Here is a 26,962-nt window from a genome sequence, read left to right as displayed (position 1 = left end):
GGATGGGTGTGCAAGGCCGTGGATGGCATCAAACACCCGTCAGCACCAGGCAGCTGGGACGATGGGGTGGGGTCTACCTGTGGAGATATCGCGGAGCAGGGTGTGCTCACCGGGGCCTACCAGTAGGTCTTGCATTTGCAGGCCTGAGACTGCGGTACGATGGCTGGGCATCTCCATGTCCATTCGCCATGCCTGCACCAAGGTGCCGAAATCCACCCCCGGGACAAAACTTGGATGGTGGGCCGTGACAGTGCATCCGCGACCACGTTCTCTTTCCCGGACAGATGGCGGACGTCAGTGGTGAACTCTGAGATGTACGACAAGTGCCGCTGCTGCCGTGCTGACCAGGGATCTGAGACCTTGTTGAAAGTGAAGGTCAAAGGCTTGTGGTCGGTGAAAGCTGTAAACGGCCTGCCCTCCAAGAAGTATCGGAAGTGTCTGATGGCCAGGTACAACACCAACAGCTCGCGGTCGAAGGCGCTGTATTTGAGCTCTGGTGCCTGCTGAAGAACGCCAGTGGTTGCCAACGCCCTTTGATAAGCTGCTCTAGAATGCCTCCGACCGCTGTGCTGGAAGCGTTCACCATGAGGGCAGTCGGGATGACCATATGAGGATGCACCAACATGACCGTGTCCGCCAAGGCCAGCTTGGTTTCGACGAACACGGTGTGAGCCTCTCCTGACTCCTTGCTTCCACCTGACAGGAGAGCAAACAACGGGCGCATGATGCAGGCCGCTGATGGTATGAACTGGTGATAAAAGTTTACTATACCGAGGAATTCCTGCTGGTCCTTGAAGGAGGTGGGTCTGGCAAAATGGCGGATGGCATCGACCTTTGCAGGCGGGGGTGAGGCGCCATGTTTGTCGATCCGATCGCCCAGGAAATCGACTGTCTCAAGCCCGAATTGGCACTTGGCTGGGTTGATGGTCAGGCCAAAATCCCTCAGGCAAGAAAAGAGTTGGTGGAGGTGCGTGAAATGTTCCTGGTGGCTGCTGCTGGTGATCAAGATGTCATCAAGGTATATGAAGGCAAAGTCAAGGTCGCGCCCGACCATGTCCATCAGTCGGTGGAAGGACTGAGCAGCGTTCTTGAGGCCAAAGGGCATCCGGGCAAATTCAAAGAGGCCAAAAGGTGTGATCAGCACCGTCTTCGGAATGTCGTCCGGATGCACCAGGATCTGGTGATACCTGCAGACGAGGTCGACATTGGAAAAAATGGACCGCCCATGCAGGTTGACAGCGAAGTCCTGAATATGCAGCACGGGGTACCGGTCCGGGGTAGTAATATCATTGAGGCATCGGTAATCGCCACAGGGTCGCCAGCCTCCAGCTACCTTGGGGACCATGTGTAGCGGAAAGGCCCATGGGCTGTCCGACCTGAGAATGATCCCCAACTCCTCCATTTTTTTGAATTCCTCTTTCGTGAGGCGGAGCTTGTCCGGGGGTAGCTGCTGGGCGCGGACGTGGAGGGGAGGGCCCTGGGTGGGGATGTGATGCTGGACGCCGTGCTTGGGCAAGGTGGTGGAGAACTGCGGTGTTAGTACGGACAGGAACTCTGCCAGGACCCTGGCGGACTCGATGGTTGACGTGGTGACAGAGTCGAAGTGTGGGGCCGGTAGCTTGGCCTCACCCAACAAGAACGTTTGGAAGGTCCTGGCATGTACCAAACGCTTACCCCGCAGGTCAACCAGCAGACTGTTGGCATGAAGGAAGTCTGCCCCGAGGAGTGGTTGCGCGACGGTGGCCAGAATGAACTTCCAAGTAAAGTTGCAGGTGCCAAACTGGAGGGTGCCAAAGGTCCGAATGGCACTGCCGTTGGTGGCTGAGGGCGGGTCCCGGTGTGCAGTTGCGAGTCTCGTGGCTGTTGGGAGGCATGACGCTGACTTTGGCTCTGGTGTCCACTGGGAACCGACGTCCGGAATGCCTGTCCAACACGTGCAAGAGGCTATCCGGGTGGCCAGCCACCATAGCCATCAGCGGCGGCTGGTTCTGGCGTTTCCCGGAAACCTGCATGGTGGCTGGCATCTGCGGGCGTCAGTGCCCCACTGCTGGTGGTAGAAACACCATTGGTCGGTCGGTGTCTCAGACCTGGTGGCAGGTGGGGTGCATTCGATTACCGGGTCTGGCCTGCTGGGCTGCTGGATACGTGGCGTGGCAACGCACTCAATGGACGCCCCGCTCTCCTTTTTCGCCCGCCAAAGGACATCTGCCCGGGTGGCCACCTTCCGGGGGTCGCTGAAGTCGGCATCCGCCAGGAGCAGGTGGATGTTGTCGGGTAACTGCTCCAGGAAACCATAGAAAAACTACAGCACAGAAAACAGGCCATTCGGCCCTTCTAGTCTGTGCCGAAACATTATTCGGCTAGTCCCATTTACCTGCCCCCAGCCCATACCCCTCCAGACCTCTCTCGTCCATGTATCTATCCAATTTACTCTTAAAAGTTAAGAGTGAGCCCGCATTTACCACATCAGATGGCAGCCCATTCCACACTCCCACCACTCTTTGAGTGAAGAAGTTCCCTCTAATGTTCCCCCTAAACCTTTCCCTTTTCACCCTAAAGCCATGTCCTCTCGTACTTATCTCTCCTAATCTAGGTTGAAAGAGCCTACTTGCATTAACTCTGTCTATGCCCCTCATCATTTTATAAACCTCTATCATATCTCCCCTCATTCTTCTTCGCTCCAAGGAATAAAGTCCTAACATACTCAATCTTTCCTTATAACTCAACTCCTGAAGACCCAGCAACATTCTTGTAAATCTCCTCTGCACTCTTTCAATCTTACTGACATCCTTCCTGTAGTTCGGCGACCAGAACTGCACACAATATTCTAAATTTGGTCTCACCAATGACTTATACAACCTAACAGGAAGGTTGAACTGATGTTTGAAAAGGAAGGCCTGCTCAAACATCAGGCAGAGTTTGTGCCCATCTGCCAGGGCCAACATCTCGTTCATGAGCGCAGAGGGGGGTCTGTCGCCCAACCCATCAAGGTGGAGGAGGCAGGAGGCCCGTTCACGTCAGGAAAGGCCGAAAGTCTCGAGAAGGACAGTCTTGAACTTATTGTTCTTCTCTTCCGCCGGGCGCGCCTGGATGAAATCATCGACCTGGGCTGTGGTGTCTTGGTCGAAGGCGTTCACCACATAGTAGTACTTGGTGTCGTCCCTGGTGATCTGGCGAATCTGGAACTGGGCCTCGGCCTGGTCGAACCAGACACGGGGCCTGAGGGTCCAAAAGGTGGGCAGTTTAAGGGCTACTGCCTGTACCTCTTGTTGTGCAGACATCGTGGGTCCAAAAACGTTTGGGCCCATCGGGGTCACCAACGTAGTGGCCAGCTACTCACTACGAAATGAAGACACAGAGTCGCTGGTTCGAAATCAGAAGTCGAATGAACGACAGGGGCGCGGTGCACCTTTAATATCCGAAAACTTCCCGTGCTACAGTTCCCGCGCTGACGTCATGCGCGGGTCACCTGACCTTCCTGCGCGCGGGCTTTCCTAGCCCAACGATGGGGAAGGAGGAGGGCCCCACATCATCTTGGATCGGGGCCTCCGACGACATTTGCCATGTCGGGAGCCAGTGAGTCGCTACAATAGTACCTTTAGTGAAGCAAACACATCCCAAGGTATTCCACACCATCATCAAAACAAAATCTGACAGAGAGCTGTTAAAAGAGCTACTTCATTAAAAAAGGAATCAATGAACTGCCATATTCCTCAAGTGAAGGAAGCTTTGTGGCATAACTAACTGAATAACAAAACCAATCAGCCTAAAGATCTTTGTCATGAATGGAACAAATTCATGATTCTTCTGTATGGTGCTATAGATTCCACACAACAAATCAGAAGCTTCCAAAGCTTTAAAATAATTTAAGTCATATTCTTCTTAAAATTGGCTTACAGATGACAGTCTTATGTTACACCAAGTTGCACTCACCCATCACCCCTGAAATGGTTATCAGTTATCCAATACTTTCAATTTAAATTTTTTTGCAGTTGTGTTTAAGTCATTTCTTGGTCTTTCTTTGCCCCATTAAGCAACAGCTCCACACACACAACCCTGAACTTTCTTGTTCTGCCAAAAACTTCTTGCTCACCAGTACAGATCCTTGAAAACAACAATCACATGCTACTATTCACATAACATCCCTTTAATCACAACTGGCTTCTACTTCCCAACTGATTGTTGAGCCTTGACACATGGTAACCCTCAAATCCATACTTCTCATTTTTGCAAAAAAAAGCTTGTGCCAGTCCTTATGGAAATAGCTTCTGAAGGCCCCTATTAGACATTGTATAGGGTACAGCAGCATACTGGTTATTTTTCAGTAACATTAACCATTAAACTACTGGATTGTTGCAAAATCCATCTGCCTCACTAATATCCTTCAGGGAAGAAAATCTGTCATTTGTTATCTAGTCTGACTCCTGATGTGATTGACTCAGAACTGTCTCCCTGGTTCAGGAACAATTAGGGATGGACAATAAATGCTGGCATTGCCTGTGACATCCTCAATTGTGAATGACAGATTTGAGTAACTGTCCCACAACTGATGGTTTAAATGATTGAACTGCAGTTACTACATTTTCCCTTAAAACAGAGTCAGACACACGCACACAAATAAAATTTCTGAATCGAGAGTGTGTTTGGAAAATTATAACAATGCCTCTCACTGGTTTCTCTTAATACTTTAGACAGAAAACTATCAGATATTAGTGTTTCTCCTTCCAGAGAGGTCTTAATGATGAAAGGTAGAGGATTAGTACAAGGTGAAAAAAATATTCTTCACAAAGATAGTGAATTTAGAGAATTGAATGCAAAAAGGAGCTAAAATAACATCCCAAACCTTTTTTACACCCAAAGGGTGGCAAATAGGTGCAACTAGTAGAGTTGCTGCCTCATGATGCCAAAGACCTGTGTTCAGTCCTGACCTTGGGTGCTATCTGTGTGGAGTTTGCATGTCCTCCTTGTGACCATGTGGTTTTCTTTGGGTGCTCTGGTTTCCATCCAGATTTCAAAGAGGTGTGGGTTAGAAGGTTACTTGTCCCAATGTGTGGATGTGGTAGAATCTGGAGGGTTGGGGTGGGGGAGTGGGGAAATAAAAGAAAGGATTAATGTAGGATTAGCAGAAATGGGTGGTTGATCATCAGCATGGACTCAGTAGGTCAAAGGGGTGTTTCTGTACAGTCTCAGTCTCTCTCTGACTCTATATCTGCAACATATTCACTGTTGTAATGCAAGAAAAGTAGTTACCTCTATGCACAACAAACTCCCGCAAACAGCAATGTGATAATGACCAAATTATCTAATTTAAGGGTTTTGATTGAGAAATGAATATTATTTGACATACTGGGGAAAATTCACATGGTCTTTGCAATAAATGCACTATAGGATCTCATAAACTTACGCCAAAGGAAGAAGGTGGGTCTCAATTTAACATTTCACCTTAAAGTTAGCACATCTGTCATTACAACGCTGGAATGTCCGCCAATACTTTCGTGCTTAAGTAGCTATAACGGGACTTGGACCCACAATCTTCTGACAGAGACAACAGTGGCACAAGCTGAGCCACTGCTGACACTGAGGGATTAAAATGCTAAGAAATGGAACTTCTTGCAATGCAGTCAACACTTCAGTGGTAATATGGTAATAAGAGATAGATCCCACAGGAGGCCTCAATGAAGGGATTAATTTGATGTGGGTCCTGTTAGAAAAGAGGTAGGCTGATGTCACGGTGAGCAATGGAAAACTGAGTGTTTGGAGGTATACTTGTCACAAACATCATGGGAATAGATAAAGCACAAGAAACAGCATGGCCAAGATGATGGCTGTGAAAGTCCATTAAGGAGTTTTTATATGGACAGACACTTATGAAGCTCGGGAAGGTAATGAATTAGCAAAGTGAAGGCAAGAGCCAAAATAACCAAACTATAAAGGAAGATAAGGATTTGCTGAACATAGGAGCAGAGGAAAGGACGATTATTGGGAAGAAATTTAGGATGGAATTTGAGCATGTTGGGTCAGTTTTTTCCTTATACGTGGGAACGTGGCTGTTACTGCCAAAGCCAGTACTTCTTGTTCATCTTAAATATGAGACCCTTCCATGCTATTTCCACTTTCCCTTCCTCCATCTGCCTATCATCTTCCTCACCAGGATCGCCCACTAGCTCTTGCTCCACCCCTTCCATCCCCCTTTTTATTCTGGCTATCTCCCCTTTATCTTTTAGACTAGACAAAGGGTCTCAACCCAAAACATCAACTGTCCATTCCCGTCATAGATGCTGCCTGCCCCACTGAGTTCCTCTAACATCTTGTGTGTTGCTCCAGATTCCAGCATCTGCAGTCTCTTGTGTCTCAGTGTTGCGAGTGTACCCACCTTCACCACCACCCACAAGTGGTGCATTCTGAAGTATTCCACTAACAGTCAAAGGCAAGAGAACACACTCATATTAGTTTGTAAAAAATTTAAAAAATGCTGGAAATCTACAAAATCTGGAAATACTCAGCAGATCAGGTGTATCTGTGGGAAGAGGAACAGAGTTTACATTTCAGGTCAAATAGTCGGTTGAGTATTTCCAGCATTTTAAAGTTTTTATCAGCATTACACACCAGTTTTGTTTTATATGCCCTAAGAAAAGGCAACACTATAAAACGATTGGAGGCACCTAGGAAACTTTCCACGGTCTTGGTTCAAATACAGAGAAGCACCGATGTAAAGATTGACAAATAGAAGTCAACATACATAAACCCAATTTTGACAGACAGTGAATCTTGCTCTTTGACATCACAAACAGGATTCTAGTTCTTTTAACAAAGGAGATACATGTTAAAAAAATAAACCGAACAGCACAAAAACATGAAACTTTTCAAACTGGATTGTGTTATTCGTGGGTGCTCAGATGATAGGAAGTTACTGATCTGTTTAAAATGTACTTCAATATTAATGAAATGACAAATCAAGCAGGCTGCTTGGTATATAATTGCACCTTTCAACACAGGCACTTCCAAAAAAGGTGCCTGACGATAAACACACTCCTTTTTCCACGTCAGATGAAACTTCTCAATGAAAATGGATTGCGGGACAGAAATAATTAATGTCAAAAGGAAATTGAGCTATGATCAAAGCTGTATCAAATTAACATACACGAAGTTCCTGACAAGATAAGCTATGCAATACTCCCCATTGTAGTGACAGGAAGTCAAAAATAGACTCAACTACAATATAACATGACATCTCTGATTACTTGCTGCAAGTTACCAGTAGGGGCAATGGCAGCATTTTAAACAGTCCTAACTAGGCAATGGTATGTCTTATGGAGCAAAACAACCAAAGAGAAAGCACAAGTTCACTCATCCTATTGTTTTTATATAAAATGGAATCTGGCAAGGTGCAAAACTGAGAGGACATCTAATACTTAACAAACATGTTAATTACTTAGAAATACAATTGTGCTTTGAAACTTCTGTGTAAGCACTGAACAGATGCAATATAAATGCAATTGCTGTGCAATTGAAAGAAAGGTTACCTTGCAAACAAGTTCTGTGCATAATTACCGGATGTCTTCAAACTCAACAGAGAAAACTTGAGTCCTCATTTATTAGCTGGATTTTAATTCCCCAGGCATTTTTTTTCTTGAGCAAAACTTATCAAATGACATCAACACTACTGAAACACACAAAATTTGTCCTTGGTGTCATTTTCAACCTCATTGTCTGAAAAATGAGTTTTTGTTTAATCTCAAAAGAATTAGATTTTATTAATCCCGCATCGTGAAACTGCTAATTAAAGGGCCAACTCTGAAACTACATTCTTAGACTTCATGTTTTATCCATGGGAGTCAGAGCTACAGTAGCTTCATCTACTTTTTCTTCAATCCACAGGAGCAGGTGGAGTGACAACAGGCATTTATCCACATTGCAGGCTTCCCCATTGTGCGGGCATTGATAGACTGCACTTGCGTCCTCAGAGAAACATCCCCAGCAAACTTTGGCAGCAGCGTTGGTTTATGGCCCTGGAGTATTCTGTGGTCTGCTTCCCAAAGAATATGTTTCATTGCAGCCACTGTTCTTCACTAGGCTTCCCAGGTTCCTCTGAACCCCTAGGAGCACTATCACTCCCCCTCCCACCCCCATCAGCACAACATCCATTATTTCAATAGTAATAGTCCCTGGACGCTGGAGGAGTGTTGCTTTACTAATCATATGACCTTTTAAAACAGGTAACAACCGTCTCACCTGCAGCATTGCATTGTAATAACTGCAGACTTGCAATACACCAAAGAGAATGCAGTGCTGTAAATGATTTAGCATTTAAAACACCACATTACTCTGGGAAACCCGACAATGCCATACTGCTCATTTTGCAACTGAAGTTTCTGCTTTTTATGCATCTTTCATTTAAGCTTTAGAGTAATCTACAGTACCATTTTAACAAAAAAAAACCAAAAGAGCATGGTATAAATTCTAGGTCAATGTCATGCTGACTTTTTAAAAAAATAGTATTTATTTTTTAGGATCAGGGTATTGCTGGCAAGGCCAGCATTATTACCTGTTGCTAAATGCCTTGATAGTGGAGATATGTCTTCTTGAGCTGTTTTAGTCCTACAGTGTTTGAGGAGAGGAAGATCCAGGACTGGAAACCAGCAACAATAAAGAACTGGCCATATATTTCCAAGTCAAAATATGTGCAACATGGATGGAGACATTCAGGTCCTGAGCACCTGCTGCACTTGTCCTTCCTGGTGGCAAAAATCGTGGGTTTGGGAGGTGCTGTTGGAGTAGCCTAGACAAGTAACTACAATACACTTTGTAGATGACCATTGCACTGGTGAAATAAGGGATGAGGTGATAGGTAAACAGAGAGGAGCAAGCATTATATAAAATAACACATTAGAAACCAAGACATCTCAATGTGGATATATAGTGAAAAATTACTTCCACTGGTGGAGAAAATTCAGGATCAAGGGCACAGATGAACGCCCTTAATAATTGACAGGTTTGAAACTTGTGAGAGCTTCAGGTGAGCTACAGGTGACTATGTTGACTGGATAAGGCATTTTGACAGCCAATGAAGGGGGTGTCAAAAGTGACCTGGAATAGCTCATGTTCTTGAACAAACAGAAATGTGGGATTCAATATCAGAAACTTTTACACTTCTATTCATGCCTTGCCGAAGTCTAATAATCTGATCATTCTTCTATGATAATTATGCAGGATGGCATTGAGTAAACCAAACTATTTAATCCAGCAATCCTATGATTTTATAATATCTTAATCCTACAAGGAAGGGATAGACTTTCTTCAAACCTTGGACCAGATAAACACCTGGGAGAGCAGTGAAGCTGCCATCTGCAGCAAGGAGCACAAATTCTTCGTTACCACCTTTATTTTGTTCCTGCATCGGAATTTGTTTGACCCAGCCAAGTCAAGGAACTGAATAGGTTACAAATCTGGTACTTTTGTACAGGATATCATCATAATCAACTTCCCTCAACAGTTGTCAAACTGATCATCTTAACGTTGGAGAAAACAAAACTATTTGCAAGCCTAGAACCTCAGTCTGCCCATGTCTACTTACGACAAAGCAGGAACACAGCTTTTGCAGAAGAGCATAACAATGAACATGTCTCATACGACTGAAACAAAAAATCCATCCCTGTAAATTCTGGCTTATGATTCAGTACAAGAGAATATTGGTTTGTATTCAGTTACATGAACAAGACAAAACACTGCATTCGATTTCACCACGTGCCAAGCAATTTTGATTTCAACTTGACCTTCGGTAGAGCACACAGGAAAGATGAATCACCAAGAGCAGACATAAAAAGCAGCTAAGCTATATATGCTCTTTGCTATTCACTCATTACTTCTGCAAATAGCACATCAATGAAAGAAATTCATGTTACAATTAACATTTCTATTTCTGGTTATTATATAGGTAATAATCTGGAGTGAGAAATTGAAAAAATGATATTTGCTAACACCATATTACAGACCGGACAATTAGTGACAAGTACTGTGAAGATTCAAATACACTGAAGATTTGATGCATAAAATTGCACAAATTAAATAGCAGCAGAAATGTGAAGACAATCATCAAAATGACAAAATGTTTGAATTTGTATCTAATGGCTTTGAACTTGAATGGAAGATTTGAATCTCACAACACAGAGGACAAAATATGTACATATACTCAGAATGCAACCTTACTATATCATAGGAAATGCACCAATCAATTTGCACAATGACAAGATATGACAAACACCAATGCAATAGTGATCAGCTATTCTCTTTTTAGAGATGCTGCTTGAGGGATGCTCACCGAGATTCTTTTGAAGACACTTTAATGTCCTACCTCAAAGAAGCATATCCACTGTGCCACACTTCCTTTGTACCAAGTTAGAGCTTCAAAATAGATCTATAGAGTGGGACTAGACCTGCAATCCAGCAACACACTGACCAGAATGTTACCACAGAAGCCTCAGTTCCGGTGTAGACAAAGTCTCCTTTTCCCAGTGAAATGCAGCCTCCATGGACATCTCTATCCCCAATGATGGCAGGAACCAACATATGTGTTAAATACAAGGCTGAAGCATTCGCAGCTGCGTTCAGCTAGAAGCCCCTCTTTGTGGACTGTGTGTTTGCCAAGGTCTGATAAAGAACCCGATTGTCCTTGTTGAGTTTTACCCTAAGCAGATGTGAAACAGAGGACTCTTGTTACCTGTGAGCTGTTCCCAGGGATCCACAATGAGACAAACATCAACTACTGCTGGAAGATCATCAACTCAATGAAAACCTACTTTGATCTGCCCAAAACTTGTTAGTTTTCCAGTGTAAGGAGGTGCATGTAAGTGAATTCTGCTGACTAGCATATTCCGAGATGCAGTATGTGCTGAGAAATGCACTGAAGCTTGGTGCAGCCACCGCAAAGGCTTTGTGGGGAAGAACCTCAGTCTAAGATCCTGCCGCCACTGGAAGTAGAGAAGCAGGATCCTGTGTAACTACTCTCAAACACTTCATGGGTGCACTGTTCAAGGAGGAAACATTAGTGGCATTGACACATCATAAGAGAATGTATTGATTTGATGGTACAATGAATGTAGAGAAAGACATGTACTGATTGTATTTTCTGTATTATTATGAACAACGTAATTTTTTTAAATTTTAAAAAATACTTTTATCAAAAGTGCTGAATAGATTATCTATCATAGCTTTTCCTGAGATCCTCACCATCACAAAAGCCAATCTTCAACCAATTCAATTCACTTCTCGTGATATCACAAAACAGGCAAGAGCACTGGATACAGCTAAGGCTGTAGGACTGAAAACTAGTGCTCCAGAATCAACCTCAGCTCTGTTCCAGGATAGCTACTGGCATCTTCCAGACAATGTGAAAAAAATTGTGCAGGTATAGTCAAGGAAGAATATTATCTAGCTAATTAACTCCAGGTCTATTTCAAAACATCAACAGAATGACAGAAGTACCACAGTGTGCGCTCTCAAGCAACACTTAATTCACCTCCTCACCAACACCCTTTCTGGGCCACTCTCTGGACTGCATCACAGCCTTAGTGCAAAAGAGCAGAGGTGAGGTGACTTCCCTTGACATCAAGGCAGCATTTTAATGAGTGTGGAATCAAGGAGCTTTGGTAAAAGTGAAGTCTAAGGGCATAAAGGAGAAAACACTTCAATGGTTGGAGTTATTTCTTGCACAAAGGAAAATGGTTGTGATTGTGAAGATCTATCATCCTAGCTCGAGGACATCACTGCAGGAGCCCTTAAGGGAAGTGTCCTAGGCTTAGCCATTTTCAGTTTATTCATCAATGATCTTCCTTCCATCAAAAGAGGGGACCTTTGCTGAGGTTTGCACAAGTTTCAATTCTATTCACACTTCTTAGAAGATAACTGCACGCTGCAAGATCTGGACGATATTCAGGCATAGGCTGATAAGCAGAAAGTAACATTCCTGCCACAAAAGTACCAGTCAATGACCATCTCCAACAAGAGAGAATCTAAACAACCACTCTTGACAATCAATGACATTACGATTACCAAGTCCCCCAGTGTCAAAATCATGTATGTCACCAGTGACAAGAAATTCAGTTAGACCAGTAGCAAATACTTTGGCGACAAGAGCACATCAGAGACTCGGAATCCTGTAGCAAGAGGTTTGCCTCCAAACAGCCCAAAGCTTTCCACCATCTACAAAGAAGAAGTTGAGAGTACAATGGAATATTCCAATTTGCATAGATGAGTACAGCTCCAGCAACACTCAAAAGCTCATTACTATCCAAGACAAGCTGTTCTCTTGATTAGAACCCTAGCACCACCTTAAACATTCATTCCCTCCACCACTGATGCAGTAATTGTGTGCCTTCTACAGAATGCAATGCAGTTACTTGCCAAAGGTACTCCAACTGATCCTCCCAAACCCATGACCTCTGCCATCTAGAAGGATCAGGGTAGCAGGTCGAATGCACTATCGAACATTACAGTGGCAGTATTTTCATCACAGGGACTACAGCAGTTCATGGTAATACTTGACCATTACCTTCTGAGACAATATTTAGGGATGGGCATTAAATGCTGACTTCGCCAGAGGTATCCACATCTCAAGAGAGAATGAACGAAAAGAGCAAGCATAATGCTGTGTCTGAAGGTAAATGATAGACTTGATAGTTTCCTGCTTTTCCATTTCCTGCTTCCTGCTTGTTCATTTTTACGATCCGTCATTAATTGTTACACTTTTGATGCCTCTCTGTATGATTGTTAACACTTACTTGCATTATGGAGCATTGATTAAAAAAAAATTGACAACTATGACAGACATTTCCGCGAGAATGCCAACAGGAGTCATAGAGTAATACGGCACAGAAGCAGGCCTTTTGGCCCAACTCGTCTATGCCACTCAAGATGCCCATCTAAGCTAGTCCCATTTGCCCATGTTTGGTCCATATCCCTCTAAACTCTCCTATCCATATAATTCACAAATTAAAACAAGAAATGCTGGAGATACTCAGGTCAGACATCCTATATGGAGAGAGAAACATTTAATATGTAATGTGATTGATCCTTCATCAGAACTGGGAAAATTTTAGAAAATAGATATATTTTTGGGGTAGCACCTCATCTACTGTTTAGGTGCTACAGCCCTTGGGACTCAATACTGAATTCAAAACTTTCAGATAACCAGTCTTTTCTGCTTGTGTTAGAAGTGGCCTGCTCTTCTTCTCTCCAGGAGGTGCTGCCTAATCTGCTGAGCATTTCCAGCATTCTTTTTCATTTTAGACTGTGAGATAATGCACTTTGGGAAGTCAAATCCTGGTAAGACATGAAGGGCAAGAAACCTAGGAGCATTGATATTCAGAGGGACCTCAAGAGTGGGCAGCATCTGTACCACTCATTGGTTAGACCAGATTTGGAGTATTGTGTACATTTCTGGTCACCACACTCCAGGAAGGCTATGGTAGCAATAGAGAGAGTAAAGAAAAGATCCACCAGGATGTTGCCTGGAATGGAGGGCTCTAGTTACAAGGAGAGATTAGATAGGTTGGGTTTATTCTCACTGGAATGCAGGAAGCAGAGGGGTGGTCTGAGAGGTTTATAAAATTATGAGGGGCATAGAAAGGATAGATGGCCCTAGGGCAGGGGAGTCAAGAACTAGAGGGTTCTGGTTTAAAGTGAGAGGGGAGAAATTTAAAGGAGATCTGCGGGGTAAGTTTGTCACACAGAGTGGTGGTTATCTGGAACAAGCTGCCTAAGAAGGTGGTCGAGGCAGATACAATTAAAACATTTAAAAGGCATTTTGACAGGTACTAAGATGGGAAAGGTGCACAGAGATATTGGCACAGTGCAGGCAAATGGGATTAATGTAGATAGGCATCACAGTCAGCATCTACAAGTGGACCAAAGGGTCCATTTTTGTACTTTAGAATTCTATCATTCTAGCAGCTCCTGTATTTTGCTTCTCACAGTTTAAGCACGTTGTTATTGATGTCTTTTTTCTCCCCCTCTTTCTAACCACCTCTATTCATCTCCTGCTATTTACACTCTACTAACAGATCAGTTACGATTAACTAGATGGCACCAAAGGTGACTGCATCAGCCTTGGTCTTCTCCTCATTACACATTCCACCTCTCTGCAACTTACTGGTGTTTTCACTGTTTCCAGTGCTGATGAAGGGTCATTGTCCAAAGATGTGAACTGTATTTATCATTTCACAGATGCTGCCTGAACCATTCAGCGTTTCCAGCACTTAATGCATATTTGGCGGGACATGTTTCAAAATCAAGTGGAGACCAAGAGAAAATGGATGACACATATCAATTGATGCAGCCAGAGCAACACTACAAAAGGAGAAATGAATGGCACAGAACGAAGTGGAAAGTATAATCACTGGGCCTTTTAAATTCTCACAGAACAAGTAATCATTTTTTTTCTCTCTCTTAGGGCACAATGGTCGGTATAGACATGGTGGGTCAAAAGGCCTGTTTCTACGATTCATTCAGCAGGCTTACAGTGTAGAAGTAGGTACATCTTTCACAGCAGTGAGGAAAGCAGAATTCTCAAGACAGCCACGATGCACCGTACAATCACATCCCAGGGTAGCATTGAATATAATGAGGACAGTTGAAAAAAAGCACTTATCCCCTTCACCTTAATCGATGATGTATAAGGCACACTCTTCTACATCATCTGCAAAATGATTCAATATTTGAGAGATCATATTTTAAGACTATCCAATGACTGTTTCAGAAAGAAACTGGTAAGATTTTCTGAAAACTGTGTCCCAATTTTAGCAGTGCTTTCTGAGAGGAAATATTGTGCGCTGGGAATTTAAATTGATATCAAATGGACCCCATAGAGTAGTTATGTTGAGAAACTAGAACAGTTATTCTTCATGCAGAGAGGAATAAAGGAAGATTTTAATAGAGGTGTTCAAAATTCCAGAGGGTTTTAAACAGCGTAAGTGGCGCAGAAGAGTTTTCAGTGGCAGAAGAATTGATAAGTTGTCACACTTTGAAATAAGCTTTCTGAAAGAGAACAAACCTAATTGTCCCCCTCAAAAAAGAATTGGATTTATAATTGAAAAGGAAAAAGAGCAAGAGTGTTAATAAAATTGTTCCAAATAGAATAATACAGCACAGAGGGGAGCTATTATAAGATGTTTCAAGGGAATGTAAACTAGTAAAAGAAATTGTTTTGATACTAGGAAAACAGCCCTGAGGTTCAGGTTCAAATCCCACCATGTGAACTTTGAACTTGCTCCAGATAAAATGGCCATTAAAATCATCAAATGGCCATTGAAATCCTGGCCCACTAATGTCCTAAAGGGAGTTTGTTACCCTTAATTGATCTGGCCTACACACTACTTCAGTCACACAAAAAAAAATTGGCTGGCTCTTAACCCTAGAAGACAGATGGGAAAGAGCAATAAATGCCACCTTCCAGGAATAAATAACAGAATACTTCAATCCCTGCTATGATTCCCAGAATGTAATTATCTAGAAAACACACAATCAACACCTCATCAATTTGAAGCCAATTTCACAAAATTGAAGTTCATGCCAACTCACAAACCACCTGGGACATAACAGAGGTGACAAAAATACTGAGAAATCTCTCAGTTTGGACTAATGCAAGATATAGAACCACATGCTTGCAAGGCAATCACTGTGAACATTTGACATTCATGAGAAACTGTATACTGTTGAAAAGCTTTTCCAGTCCTTGCTCCATAATTATTTTCTCCTCTGATTTATATTCCTGTGATGCATCTTGTCATAGCTCCCTCTGTACTGCATTATTCTATTTGGAACAATTTTGCTAACACTTTGAAACAGTTATCCAATTATCTAAATCTCTTTAAGATCTAGCGCTTGCTTCTCCTCTTCTAGGTTGGTCATTCGACTGCCAATACTTTCATTTCACTCCCTGTAGTCTAAGTATAATCATCACCAACTCTTGCTGGACCAGAATAAGCACCATTAGGACCTAGTTTTACTGCACATAATTTTCTCTGAAAAAAAAGTATAATCCCTGGCTTCTTTTCTCCACTACCAGTGCCTTAAACTAAATTCTTCTGCTACCCTCCAACCAAGTGCAAGGCTTACATGGATATTAGTAAGATTGTTCAGCTGCTGGCTTTTTGTCCATAACACACCAAGATAAGTTTTGCCCTCCTTTCTCTGGGGCTATATCTATATCCTCCCCTTTTCACTCCACCTCTTATCTTGGCTGCTCTGAGCAAATCTTTTCCACAAGAACCACTTCCCATGCTCTGAAGCTAACCTGAAACAACCATTTTTCCCCATTCCTGGCCATGGTGAGCATTTCATTCTGCTCAGGTATGGTCCCTCCACTTTTCAAAGCCACCATTATCCAACCCATTCCACGGCAAGCTTGGCCTCAACCTCTTTTATCCAAGAGATGTTTAGAAAGGCACTTAAATAGGCAAGGCATAGAAGGATATGGACCTAATGTGGCCAAGTGGGATTAGTGTAGATGGGCAAAATGGTCAGCATGGCTGTGGTGGACCAAAGGGCCCATTTCTGTGCTGTACAACTCCATGATACTCCACCCATGTAGTCTACTGCATGTCTCTACCCTCCCATTCTCTTGTATCATTCCTTCCCAAATCCACACCCTACTATACTCCAGTATATCATCATACCCCTCCCTTAACTCTCCAGCTTCCACGTCCTTCTCCCTGGTGAATACCAATGAGAGTTTTTTTTAGGATCTCACTCATATCCCCTGGCTCCATGCATAGATTACTACTCTGGTCCTTCCTTTAGCTACCTCTTGCTTTTAATATAATTTGAAAAGGTTTTGGGATTCCTCTCAATCTTGCTGGCCAAAGTCATTTCATGGTCCCTTTTTGCCGTCTTATTTTCTTTTTGAAGTTCTCTCCTATATAGACTTGAGACTTTTTCCCAGGGTGACAATGAGGGGACATATTTTTTAAGGTGATTGGTGGAAGGTATAAGGGGGATGTCAAGGGTAAGTTTTTTTACACAGAGAGTGGTGGGAGCGTGGAACGCACTGCTGGCAGAGGTCGTGGGGGCAGATACATTAGGGACATTTAAGAGACTCTTAGATAGACACATGAATGATAGAAAAATAGGGGCTATGTGGGAGGGAAGGGTTAGATAGATCTTAGAGCAGAATAAAATGTCGGCACAACATTGTGGGCTGAAGGACCTGTACTGTGCTGTAGTGTTCTATGTTCTACCCTGGAACTCTGTATAAAATTACAGGATTAGCTCCCAGTCTTCCCCCACTGCCAGAAGCTGTGCTTCCAGCAGTCAAAGTCCTCAGTTCTCAAACTCCTTCCTTATTCCTCAGCCTATCACCTCTTCTTTCAACAAATTCCTAAAATTCCATCATTTTGGCTAAACCCTCAGTTCTCTTCCTTAGCTCAATCTTGTCCACTTACACTACAAAGTCTTTTAGTGTATAAAATCATGAGGGGCATCAATAGGGTGAATGCACTCAGTCTTTTTCCCAGGGTTGGGGAATCAAGAATTAGATGGCATAGGTTTAAGGTGAGAGTGGAAAGATTTAATAGGAACCTGATCTTTAACACAAAGGGTGGAATGTATGTGGAATGAGCTACCAGAGGAAGTGGTTGAGGCAGGTACATTAACAACTTTTAAGAGAGAGTTGGACAGGTACGTGGATAGGAAGGGTTTAGAAGGTTTTGGGCCAAATGGTAGGCACAGTAGTGTTACAGTTAGCGCAACACTATTACAGCGCCAGCAACCCGGGTTAAATTCCAGCCGCTGTCTGTAAGGAGTTTGCACGTTATCCCTGCGTCTGCATGGGCTTCCTCCAGGTGCTCCGGTTTCCTCCCACATTCCAAAGACGTATGGGTTAGGAAGTTGTGGGCATGCTGTGTTGGTGACACTTGCAGGCTGCCCCCAGAGCACTCTACGCAAAAGATGCATTTCACTGTGTGTTTCGATGTACATGTGACTAATAAAGGTATCTTATTTTAAATGGGATTAGCTTGATGGGCATCTTGGTTGACATGGACCAGTTGGGCTGAAAGGTCTGTTTCCATGCTGTCTGACTCTATGACATTTTTTGACATGTAACACATCCTATAAATGCAAATTATTGTCACCTTTGAGGACTTAGTCACACTGACTTCTTTAAAAATCGACTTCCATAGGCTCTCATTCTTACAGCATTTCTTATTTTCCTTGTTGCCATTCCCCTTTGTCCAATAACACATTCAATTACCCAAATGAGGGAATCAAAACGAGAAACCTCAAAAGGGAAAACAGAGAACACTGTTCAGCATGATTACAAAAGGACATGTGCAAAAATTCAAAAAAGTTACAGTGTCTGCCATGGTGTGCAAAAATTCACAGCAGGAGGCAAAGAGACTCGCACCTAAGTTAGTTAGTGGCTGACTCAAACTTTATTTGTATAATTCTCTGAGCTGACTCCAAATTTCAGCCCACTCAATTTTTAGCATCCTTCTTCCTCTATAAACTCACAGACAAAAAAAAAATTGATTTCTCCACTCACCCCTGCATTGTCTTCTGAAGAAACTAAATAATGTGGAAAATAATTCTTGGTCACGGTCAAGTGGTACCTTCTGCCCTGTAACCTGAAACCATCCCCCAATTCTAGACCCCAGCCAGGGGAATGACCCACAACCAGTCTACCTGGCACAGTCAAATGTTGTAAGTTCAGCCAAGACTAGGTAGAAAGACTTCCTCTTGCAAAAGACAAACTGCTGAAGAAAGTCAAGTGGGTAAAGCAGCATCTGTGGAGGCAAAGGGGTGGGCAACCTTTCAGGTCAAGACATTGCAGCAGGATTCAGGTTGACACCATGCACCCAGACCTCTTATTGAAGATGGTCATTGCCTGGCATTTTTTAAAGATTTACATTACAATAAAGGAGACTGCTTTTCAGCCCATCAGGTCCATGCCAGCTCCCAGCAATCCATTCCACCTCTCATTAATTTCCCTGTACTCTAGCAACTTATTCACTGACCTCACAATCTACCTTGCTGTGACCTTGCATCTTATTGTACTGCACTTTCTCTGTAGCTGTGACACTTTACTCTGTATTGTTATTGTTTTTACCTGTACTACATCAATGCACTCTGTACTAACTCAATGTAACTGCACTGTGTAATGAATTGACCTGTACGATCGGTTTGTAAGACAAGCTTTTCACTGTACCTCGGTACAAGTGACAATAATAAACCAATACTTCTATTAACTCTACTTTGGTTATTTTTTGTTGTGGGGTTCAAAGAGATTGCAGGGCTTTGGAGAAGAAATCACATAAGTATGTGAAAACAATTTGGTATTTTACAAAAAGGGAAGTCTGAATAGAACAGAGTCTAACAATACATAATAAAAGAGTATATCAGCATTCAGAGCTTGATGCAACTAAAACCAAACTTAATAAAGCTGATCATTTTGGGAAGGGTCAAGGAGTCCAAGAAACTTGATTAATTTCAGTAAATAAAAACATCCAACTGCTTCAACAACATCCTTATGAGAAGGGAATCTGCCTACAATTAGCCTTGAGTCAGTGGTAACACTCCCCTCTCATAGTCAGAAAAGATATGTTCACATTCCACTCTAGAGACTTGAGTATGCAGATCTAAGTGGACACAGAGGGCTGTAATATCAAACCTGTCAGCTTTCAGATGAGAAGTCCAGGCCTGAATCCTTCTCAAGTGGGTATCAAAGCCCATGATGGTGAGGAAAACTCCAAGGGGGTATCTGAACATGAAGATGAAAGTTGAACAAAACCATAGTGCTTGGGGTTGGGAAGTCAGTGTGATTGTAAGCAATGAAGATATCATGAATGCAAATTGGTGCAGGTTGATAAGTAGGCAGGAGAGTTCTGGATGAGTTGGTTTATGATGGATTGAGGCTTGGAAGCTAGCCCAGAGAGCATTTGAATAGTCGAGTGAGAGAAGACAACAGCATTGATAAATACAGCGCTGCTGACTAATTGTTCTCTAGCCCAGGTCAGTATCATCACTCCCAACAGCACACCAGTTAAGATTGACTGGCTTGGAAAAAGCCAAGTACCTAACTTAAAAAAGACTAATTCCACAGCTCAGTGGGCCATGTAGCAACTGTATTTTCTTTCCTGGAAAATAGGTCAGGCAGCATCTGGTCCTCGTTAATGTTATGCTGTAACCCAAGAGTAGGCCCAAGAGTGGGTGAAATGGATGACAATATTTCATCTGTGAAGCATGCACAAAGTAGAGTTCATCCTGTAAGGAACTATCCACCACTGACACATTAAATCATGGTCAACCTTATTCTATTGTAATAATATGTAATCAATTCTACCTGAGTGCTAACCAAACAAGTTCACAATTCTCGAAACGTCAGCAGTGAGAAGTGGGCCCCTGGACCTCACCCATTGTATTTTGATATGTGTGTTGACACCAGTAGACCAAAGATCCTACAATCTGAAATGCTTCCAAGCTAATAAAGCAAAGAAAATGCAGGAGAGGCTGTGGCACAGAGAAAATATGCAAGGAAATAAAATAAATCTGTTAAACCATCAGTTACTTACCCTGAACTAGGCCTCTGCTGCCACTGAGATGTAACCAAGAACCGTCGTCATTTTCTGCGCTTTAGTATTCATCAAAAGGAGATGAAAAATCAATCCAAAATCTTGGCAGCTATAGGTTTCCAATTTGAAAGAGAATACCAAAAAGTTTTGTGCCCGAAATTACTGGCAGCAAAAGAACACTTAAAAACAGTAACCCAGAAAGGAATAAAATAGTACACACTGGGCAAGAGGCCTGAGCCTCTTTGAAGTTTGTTGGCATAAAATGTTCAAATTTAACCACTTCCAATAATATATTTGCGTATTCTAGATATTATTTCCAACTCAGATTATCGTTTTAAGAAAGCTGGTGGCCATGGTCGAGAAATCCCTCTGGAGAATTGTGAGAAAACAAAGAACATTTCCTCCCTCCTAAAGCTTCAGAGAAACCAGCGTCTGGAAGGCTTTTAAAAGGGAGGTGTCAATCAGTAGCCCCAGAAGGCTTTGTGCTTATATTTAAGTAACTGAAACAGATACACTTTTACACTCTTCTTTTCTTAAAAAAATGTAGACAACAATTTATTTAAAAACAATCCCAGTTTTGTTTTATATATAGATTATTTTATGCAATAAATTGTCAAATTCAACTAGTTAAATTTATGACCATAATTCTCCTGGCATGGTGACTTGTATAATGTAGGATACCGTTCTTGTAGTCTCCTGTGTTATAATACAAAACTGTGGTTTTTTTTTGACCCAGATATAAAGATATTGCTAACCACTTTTTTAGGAAGTTCATGCTCTTTAACTTAAAAAGCAGCATCAAAATACACCTCCATCTTCTCTGCTAGTAATCCAGCAAAGCATGTCTTTTCTGCCCTATGTTATGCACTAAAAGCCCACTTTGCAGTACTCTAATTAGCACAGCAATAAAAAAGATGGTTCCAGATTTAAATATACACTCCTGATCCTTATACACTGCAGCTCGCAGAAAGTAACAGATTACCCCAATGAATCCACCATTTTTTTTGTAAAGGGAGCACACAAACCTTCCTTCAGACTTGAATCTCTTTCCTCAAGACAGTGAAACAATTATTTTGTTAAAGATATTAACAAACATACCCATTTATAAAGTATTTAGCATACTATCCACATACCAGAATAGTGTGTCTAGGGTGCAATCATGCTGTTTTGGATGGTACCTTTCTGCAAGCTTCTTGTATTGCTGCCATGAAGGAGGAAGCAATGTAGCTCAGTGGCTGCATTGTTCATGAGCTGATCTGCTTCAAACCAGTTCCAGCCGGTTCCAGCCACCCCACGTACAGCTATGGAAACCTGTACTGCAGCACATACTGGCCAGTCTTTCCCTTTGCTTATGCCACATTATTGCAAGGTTTTTCACCCAAAAACTGCACTTTAAATTCTTCTTTTTAAAAGGCTGCGCCTCCTGAATCGTACCTAAATACAGCCAGGCTCTTTTCCCCTTGCATGCTGCTGTGATCTCTGGGAAAGCCAATTGCAATAAAGATTTGTGACATTACAGTATGAAATGGCTGCACAGTGTCCTCACAGAAATAAAAATCACAGAGGCAACCGATAAACAATGTTTTCTGCTCATATTTTTGAATATTCACCGACAGTGTAGTCTTAGATTATACCAAGTTAAAATAAAATTAAGGAGGTGCCACAAAATTGTTTATTTCTCCCTAATAGCTGCCGAAGCAAATGTTTGCTGTTAAATCAGTAAATCAAATGCCTTCACTACTTTTAGCCAGGAAGAGTCACTCTGATTTTGTTGGGATTTATGGGATCTGACATGCCATAGCACTGGGAATGCAGATCACAAAACACCAGCCGTTTTGCTGTTTTTAACCACACCCTTAAGCAAGCAGCCATTTTAGAAACAAATGTACATTCTGCCAATTGTTCAATTCTTCCAAAAGCTCTCTCCTCTTTACTCAGCAGGGTCCTGTCTTTCATTTTAGCAGCTTAGACTCTCAATCGTCAGCAATCTTGGGAATATTCTTTTTTTAAATAGAAAATTCCCAGTTATCCTCATTGCTGAAGAAAGCCATTGCTGAAGAAAGCTATTGCAACTCCATTTGTGTCAATAAGAAACCAGCAGAATTCTAGTGCAGAGAAATTATATTTTACATAAAATTTTCCTCACAGACATTGGAAGCCTAAAAAGCCTCATAGGGATATAAAAAAACAAAGTTGCACAACCAGCTCGATTAAAACACAAGAAAGAGTGGAAAGGGGGAGGGGTATTATCTCTGCGGACAGCTTCCCAGTTTGGGCCACTGCAAATTAACCGTTTGATGTCCAGTGGCTCAAATAGACAGCATTTCAAAATTAACTTGCATCCATATAACACTTCTCCTTCTTGCTGAGGTGACGGGCCAGAACGTCAGATTTTCTCCCATCCAGGCCATCGAAAGTTAAAAACAGCAACATATCTTGCTTGCTCAAGATTTAAGGCACTTTGCCAGCCTAGTGAACTGAATAGCAGTCACATCTGCTTATTTCCTGTTAGCTGATCATTGGCAATCCTTTCTTAAACCCAATATTCAAATTATTTGGATTCTTCGAACTACACAAATCAACACTTCAAAATAGCCTACAAATGGCAAATTTAATTTAAAAAACTTAGGAAATGTGGACAAGTTATTTAAATGAGTGCAAAGTTTTGCCTGAAGCTAAAAATGAATAGGAAAGCCGTAGACTATCCCAAAAGATTACACAGAAAGAAACACACGTTCCTGTTAACTTTAAACAAATTCATTGTTTTCTGAAGTATTTAATTGCACTTCATTGATAATCATATCAACACAAACTATCTAACTAAATTTTATTTTTACTCTTTCCGTCTTTTGGCATGTCTCATTATCTTACAAGATAGGACAGTAAAGAAAAATTGAATGGTCTTGGTTGCACTAGTTCAAATGTGTTCAGTTAATTCAAAATGCATCACACAACATTTTTTTAAAAAGTACCAGGATTCCAAGTCACATTCACCATCATGAAGCCCTGGATCAGTAAAAACATGCAAACATTTAATTGTAGCCTGCAATTGCTACATCCCACTAAAGTGGTGGCAAAGGAACCAATCTAGTCAAAGTGGATTGAGACACGAAGGAGTAAGTTCAAAGGAAATTTGCCCCTCAAGGCTGCACTTGTGGTCACCTGATGTGGCAATAACTTCATAGAACTCCAAGTATCTGAACATACACCAACCATTACAGATAGCGTAACTGTCAAAACAACCAGAATTTAGTGTAGGCACAACAGCACAGATACTCCTTGATGCCAGTCCACAAATATCTCACAAAAGCTTCCATAATTTTTAATGTGTGATCTACCATTTGCAGCTTGTATTATGAATATCTACCAGTTTACCTTAAGGAACTAGAATATAAAAACTGTTCTGCTAACTTATATGAACAAATTGAACTCTCAGCACTAAAGGTTGTAAATCTTGTACAGCAAGGCAGCTTGTCAAGCTTACAAAAATATTGATCTAAGAATCTAATAAGTGAGCCAATAAAAATTGCACTGTCATACTTTCTGACATATCAAGAGTGTTTTAAGTTTGATCCCAGCTCTACGCTGAGCTAAGTTACCTCACCTGGGGCAATAATATGGTGTAGTAGTTGATTTGACATTAAGCCTAGACTCCATCTGCCCTCCCAGGTGGATGTTAAAGTGCAATGCACAAAAAGCTGGAGGAACTCAACGGGTCAGGCAGTACCTATGGAGGGAAATGGACAGTTAACATTTTGGGTCGAGACCTTTCATCTGGACATCAGTATTAATCAACTAGCTTCAAAACTGGGCCCCTGTACCTCCCTCTGCAACTGGATCCTTGTCTTCCTTATTGGGAGACCACAGTTACTGTGGCTCGGTAACAACACCTCCTCCTTGCTGACAATCAACACAGGTGCACCTCAAGAATCTGTGCTTAGTCCACTGCTCTACTCTTTCTACACTTATGACTGTGTGGTCAAGCACAGCTCAAACGCCATCTATAAATTTGCCGATGACACTACTGTTGTCGGCAGAACCTTAGATGGCGATGAGGAGGCATACAGGAGTGAGACAGATCGGCTGGTTGAGTGGTGTCACAATAACAACCTCGCACTCAACATCAGTAAGACGGAGGAATTGATTGTGGACTTCAGGAAGGGGAAGACGGGAGAACACACACCACTCCTTATTGAGGGGTCAGCAGCTTCAGGTTCCTGGGCATCAACATCTCGGAGGATCTATCCTGGGCCCAATGCATTGATGCAATCATGAAGAAGGCACGCCAGCAGCTCTACTTTGTTAGGAGTTTAAGGAGATTTGGTCTGTCACCAAAGACTTTTACAAATTTCTCTAGATGTAAGGTGGGGAGCATTCCGACTGGTTGCATTACAGCCTGGTATGGAGGCTCCAATGCACAGGATCGCAAGAGGCTACAGAGGGTTGTAGACTCAATCAGCTCCATCACGGGCACAACACTCCCCACCATTGAGGAGATCTTCAAAAGGTGGTGCCTCAAGGAGGACCTTCTCCATCCTGGCCATGCCCTCTTCTCCTTACTCACATCCAGGAGGAGGTACAGGAGCCTGAAGATCCACAGTCAATGATTTAGGAACAGCTTCTTCCCCTCCACCATCAGATTCCTGAATGGTCCATAAACCCCTGAACACTACCTCATTATTCCTTTTTACTGCACTATGTATTTATTTTGTAATTTATAGTAATTGCGTCTTTGAACTGCACTGCTACCACAAAACAACAAATTTCACAGCATACAAATCAGTAATCATAAACCTGATTCTGACTGATGCTGCCTGACCTGCTGAGTTCCTCAGCTTTTTGTGTGTTGCTCCAGATTCCAGCATCTGCAGTCTCTTGTGTCTTGGATGTAGAAGTGCCATTGGCACTTTCAAAGTTTGGAAACTTTCTGATCAATGTATAAATGCTCAATCAACGACTCAGTCAGATGTTCAGGGAATGTATCTCTTGCTGTTGTGAAAGCTTGCTGTAAAAATAGCTATTGCTTTTCCAACATTTCAAGTGACTACACTTTATAAAGTACTTTATTTCTTGTAAAAGTGCTTCGGAACAATCTGAAGGTGTGAAATACAATTCTTTCCTTTAAGTCAATAACACACTTAAGGGAAGAGCAAGGGATGATGACCTAAAAGACAACAAAGCCAGGCATCCCTAAAACTCTCTCCCGCAACCTACGCTTGCAGTAACCACAGACAGATAATGGGCAAGAAAATGAATTGGCCAAGATTTAATTGAATGGTCCTGCTGGCGCTTGCTGATCAGGGTCAAAAAAATCATTGTGAATTGTATAAGGGGCCCCAATAGGAAGGTGATCACAAAACTACAAACTCCAACATCAGTTTGCAGTAAGGCTTGTCACGCCACTAAGTCACTGACATCACACCTTCTAACTGCCCAATTCCCCACCTCACTACACTCTCTTGCAGCTTCTGACACTGACCCTCTGGCACAATTGTTGTTTAATAATGCATTTCTCATGATTGATAGGCTTCAGCCATGCAGCAAGTCACTAGGTATGCTGCTCCATCCTGCCCCTCTCCCCACAAGGTCTTAGCAACCTCTCCCAACTCCTACAGTTCAAGCAAATTGGTATTGGTATTGGTTTATTGTTGTCACTTGTACCAAGGTACAGTGAAAAACTTGTATTGCATACCGAACGTACAGGTCAATTCATTACACAGTGCAGTTATATTGAGTTAGTACAGAGTGCATTGAGGTAGTACAGGTAAAAACAATAACAGTACAGAGTAAAGTGTCACAGCTACGGAGAAAGTGCAGTGCAGGTAGACAATAAGGTGCAAGGTCACAACAAGGTAGATTGTGACACTAACTTTCCCTTCCAGTAGGTAATTCCTACAAGGCATAAAAAAAAGACTTTCTGAGATCAAATCCAGAATAAATGATGAGAAGAGAGATAAAGCATTTGAGTCTTCCATAAAGCTTGTGTCTCAAAAGTTTACTTCAATCCTCTAGCAGCAGGTCAACAGCAAAAGCTCACATACATTGAAGCAGCACTCAAGATCCCACAAACTATTTGTTTACCTCGAAACAGCTGGTTGCTGTAGGGGAGGGCATTAAGTCGAGCAACAGCCACCCAAGTATTTCCTGCTGCTGCTTATTCAGCTTCCTGAATAAGCAGGAGCAGGAAATTAAAGGGGCAAACAGAACCTTACCAATGCTTTGGATAGTCAGTCCTAACTCAAGGTTCGACTCCTGCACTAAGATAGGACATAATGTGGAACAATGGGTAAACCAGCCTTTCGGTTTAAGACTAACTGCAGATGCTCTTTAATAAAGTTTCAGGGGGAGAATTACGGTCTCTTGCACTATAATTATTAGTTAAATGTGACAGTCCAAAATGG

At 42.3% G+C, this 26,962-nt stretch overlaps 1 protein-coding gene across 7 annotated transcripts in view; it reads right to left on the bottom strand.

Moving 5' to 3' along the window:
* The window catches only part of znf532 (zinc finger protein 532), a 146,702-nt gene that overhangs the window by 79,842 nt on the left and 39,898 nt on the right, over positions 1-26,962 (bottom strand). For 2 of the 7 annotated variants that reach the window (XM_052038187.1, XM_052038206.1), the window contains one exon: positions 4,929-5,066. The exons of 3 other annotated variants lie outside the window; for them this stretch is intronic. In XM_052038187.1, the coding sequence (XP_051894147.1) occupies positions 4,929-5,004 (76 nt within the window). In that variant the 5' untranslated portion in view covers positions 5,005-5,066. Of the gene's footprint in view, positions 1-4,928; positions 5,067-20,561; positions 20,671-21,694; positions 21,794-26,962 lie in introns of those variants that run through there. 2 more of the 7 variants (XM_052038197.1, XM_052038225.1) reach the window with 2 other exon arrangements.

The sequence above is a fragment of the Pristis pectinata genome, chromosome 2, assembly GCF_009764475.1.
Source record: "Pristis pectinata isolate sPriPec2 chromosome 2, sPriPec2.1.pri, whole genome shotgun sequence".
Taxonomy (NCBI): Eukaryota; Metazoa; Chordata; class Chondrichthyes; order Rhinopristiformes; family Pristidae; genus Pristis; species Pristis pectinata.
This window is presented reverse-complemented; position numbering and strand designations above follow the sequence as displayed.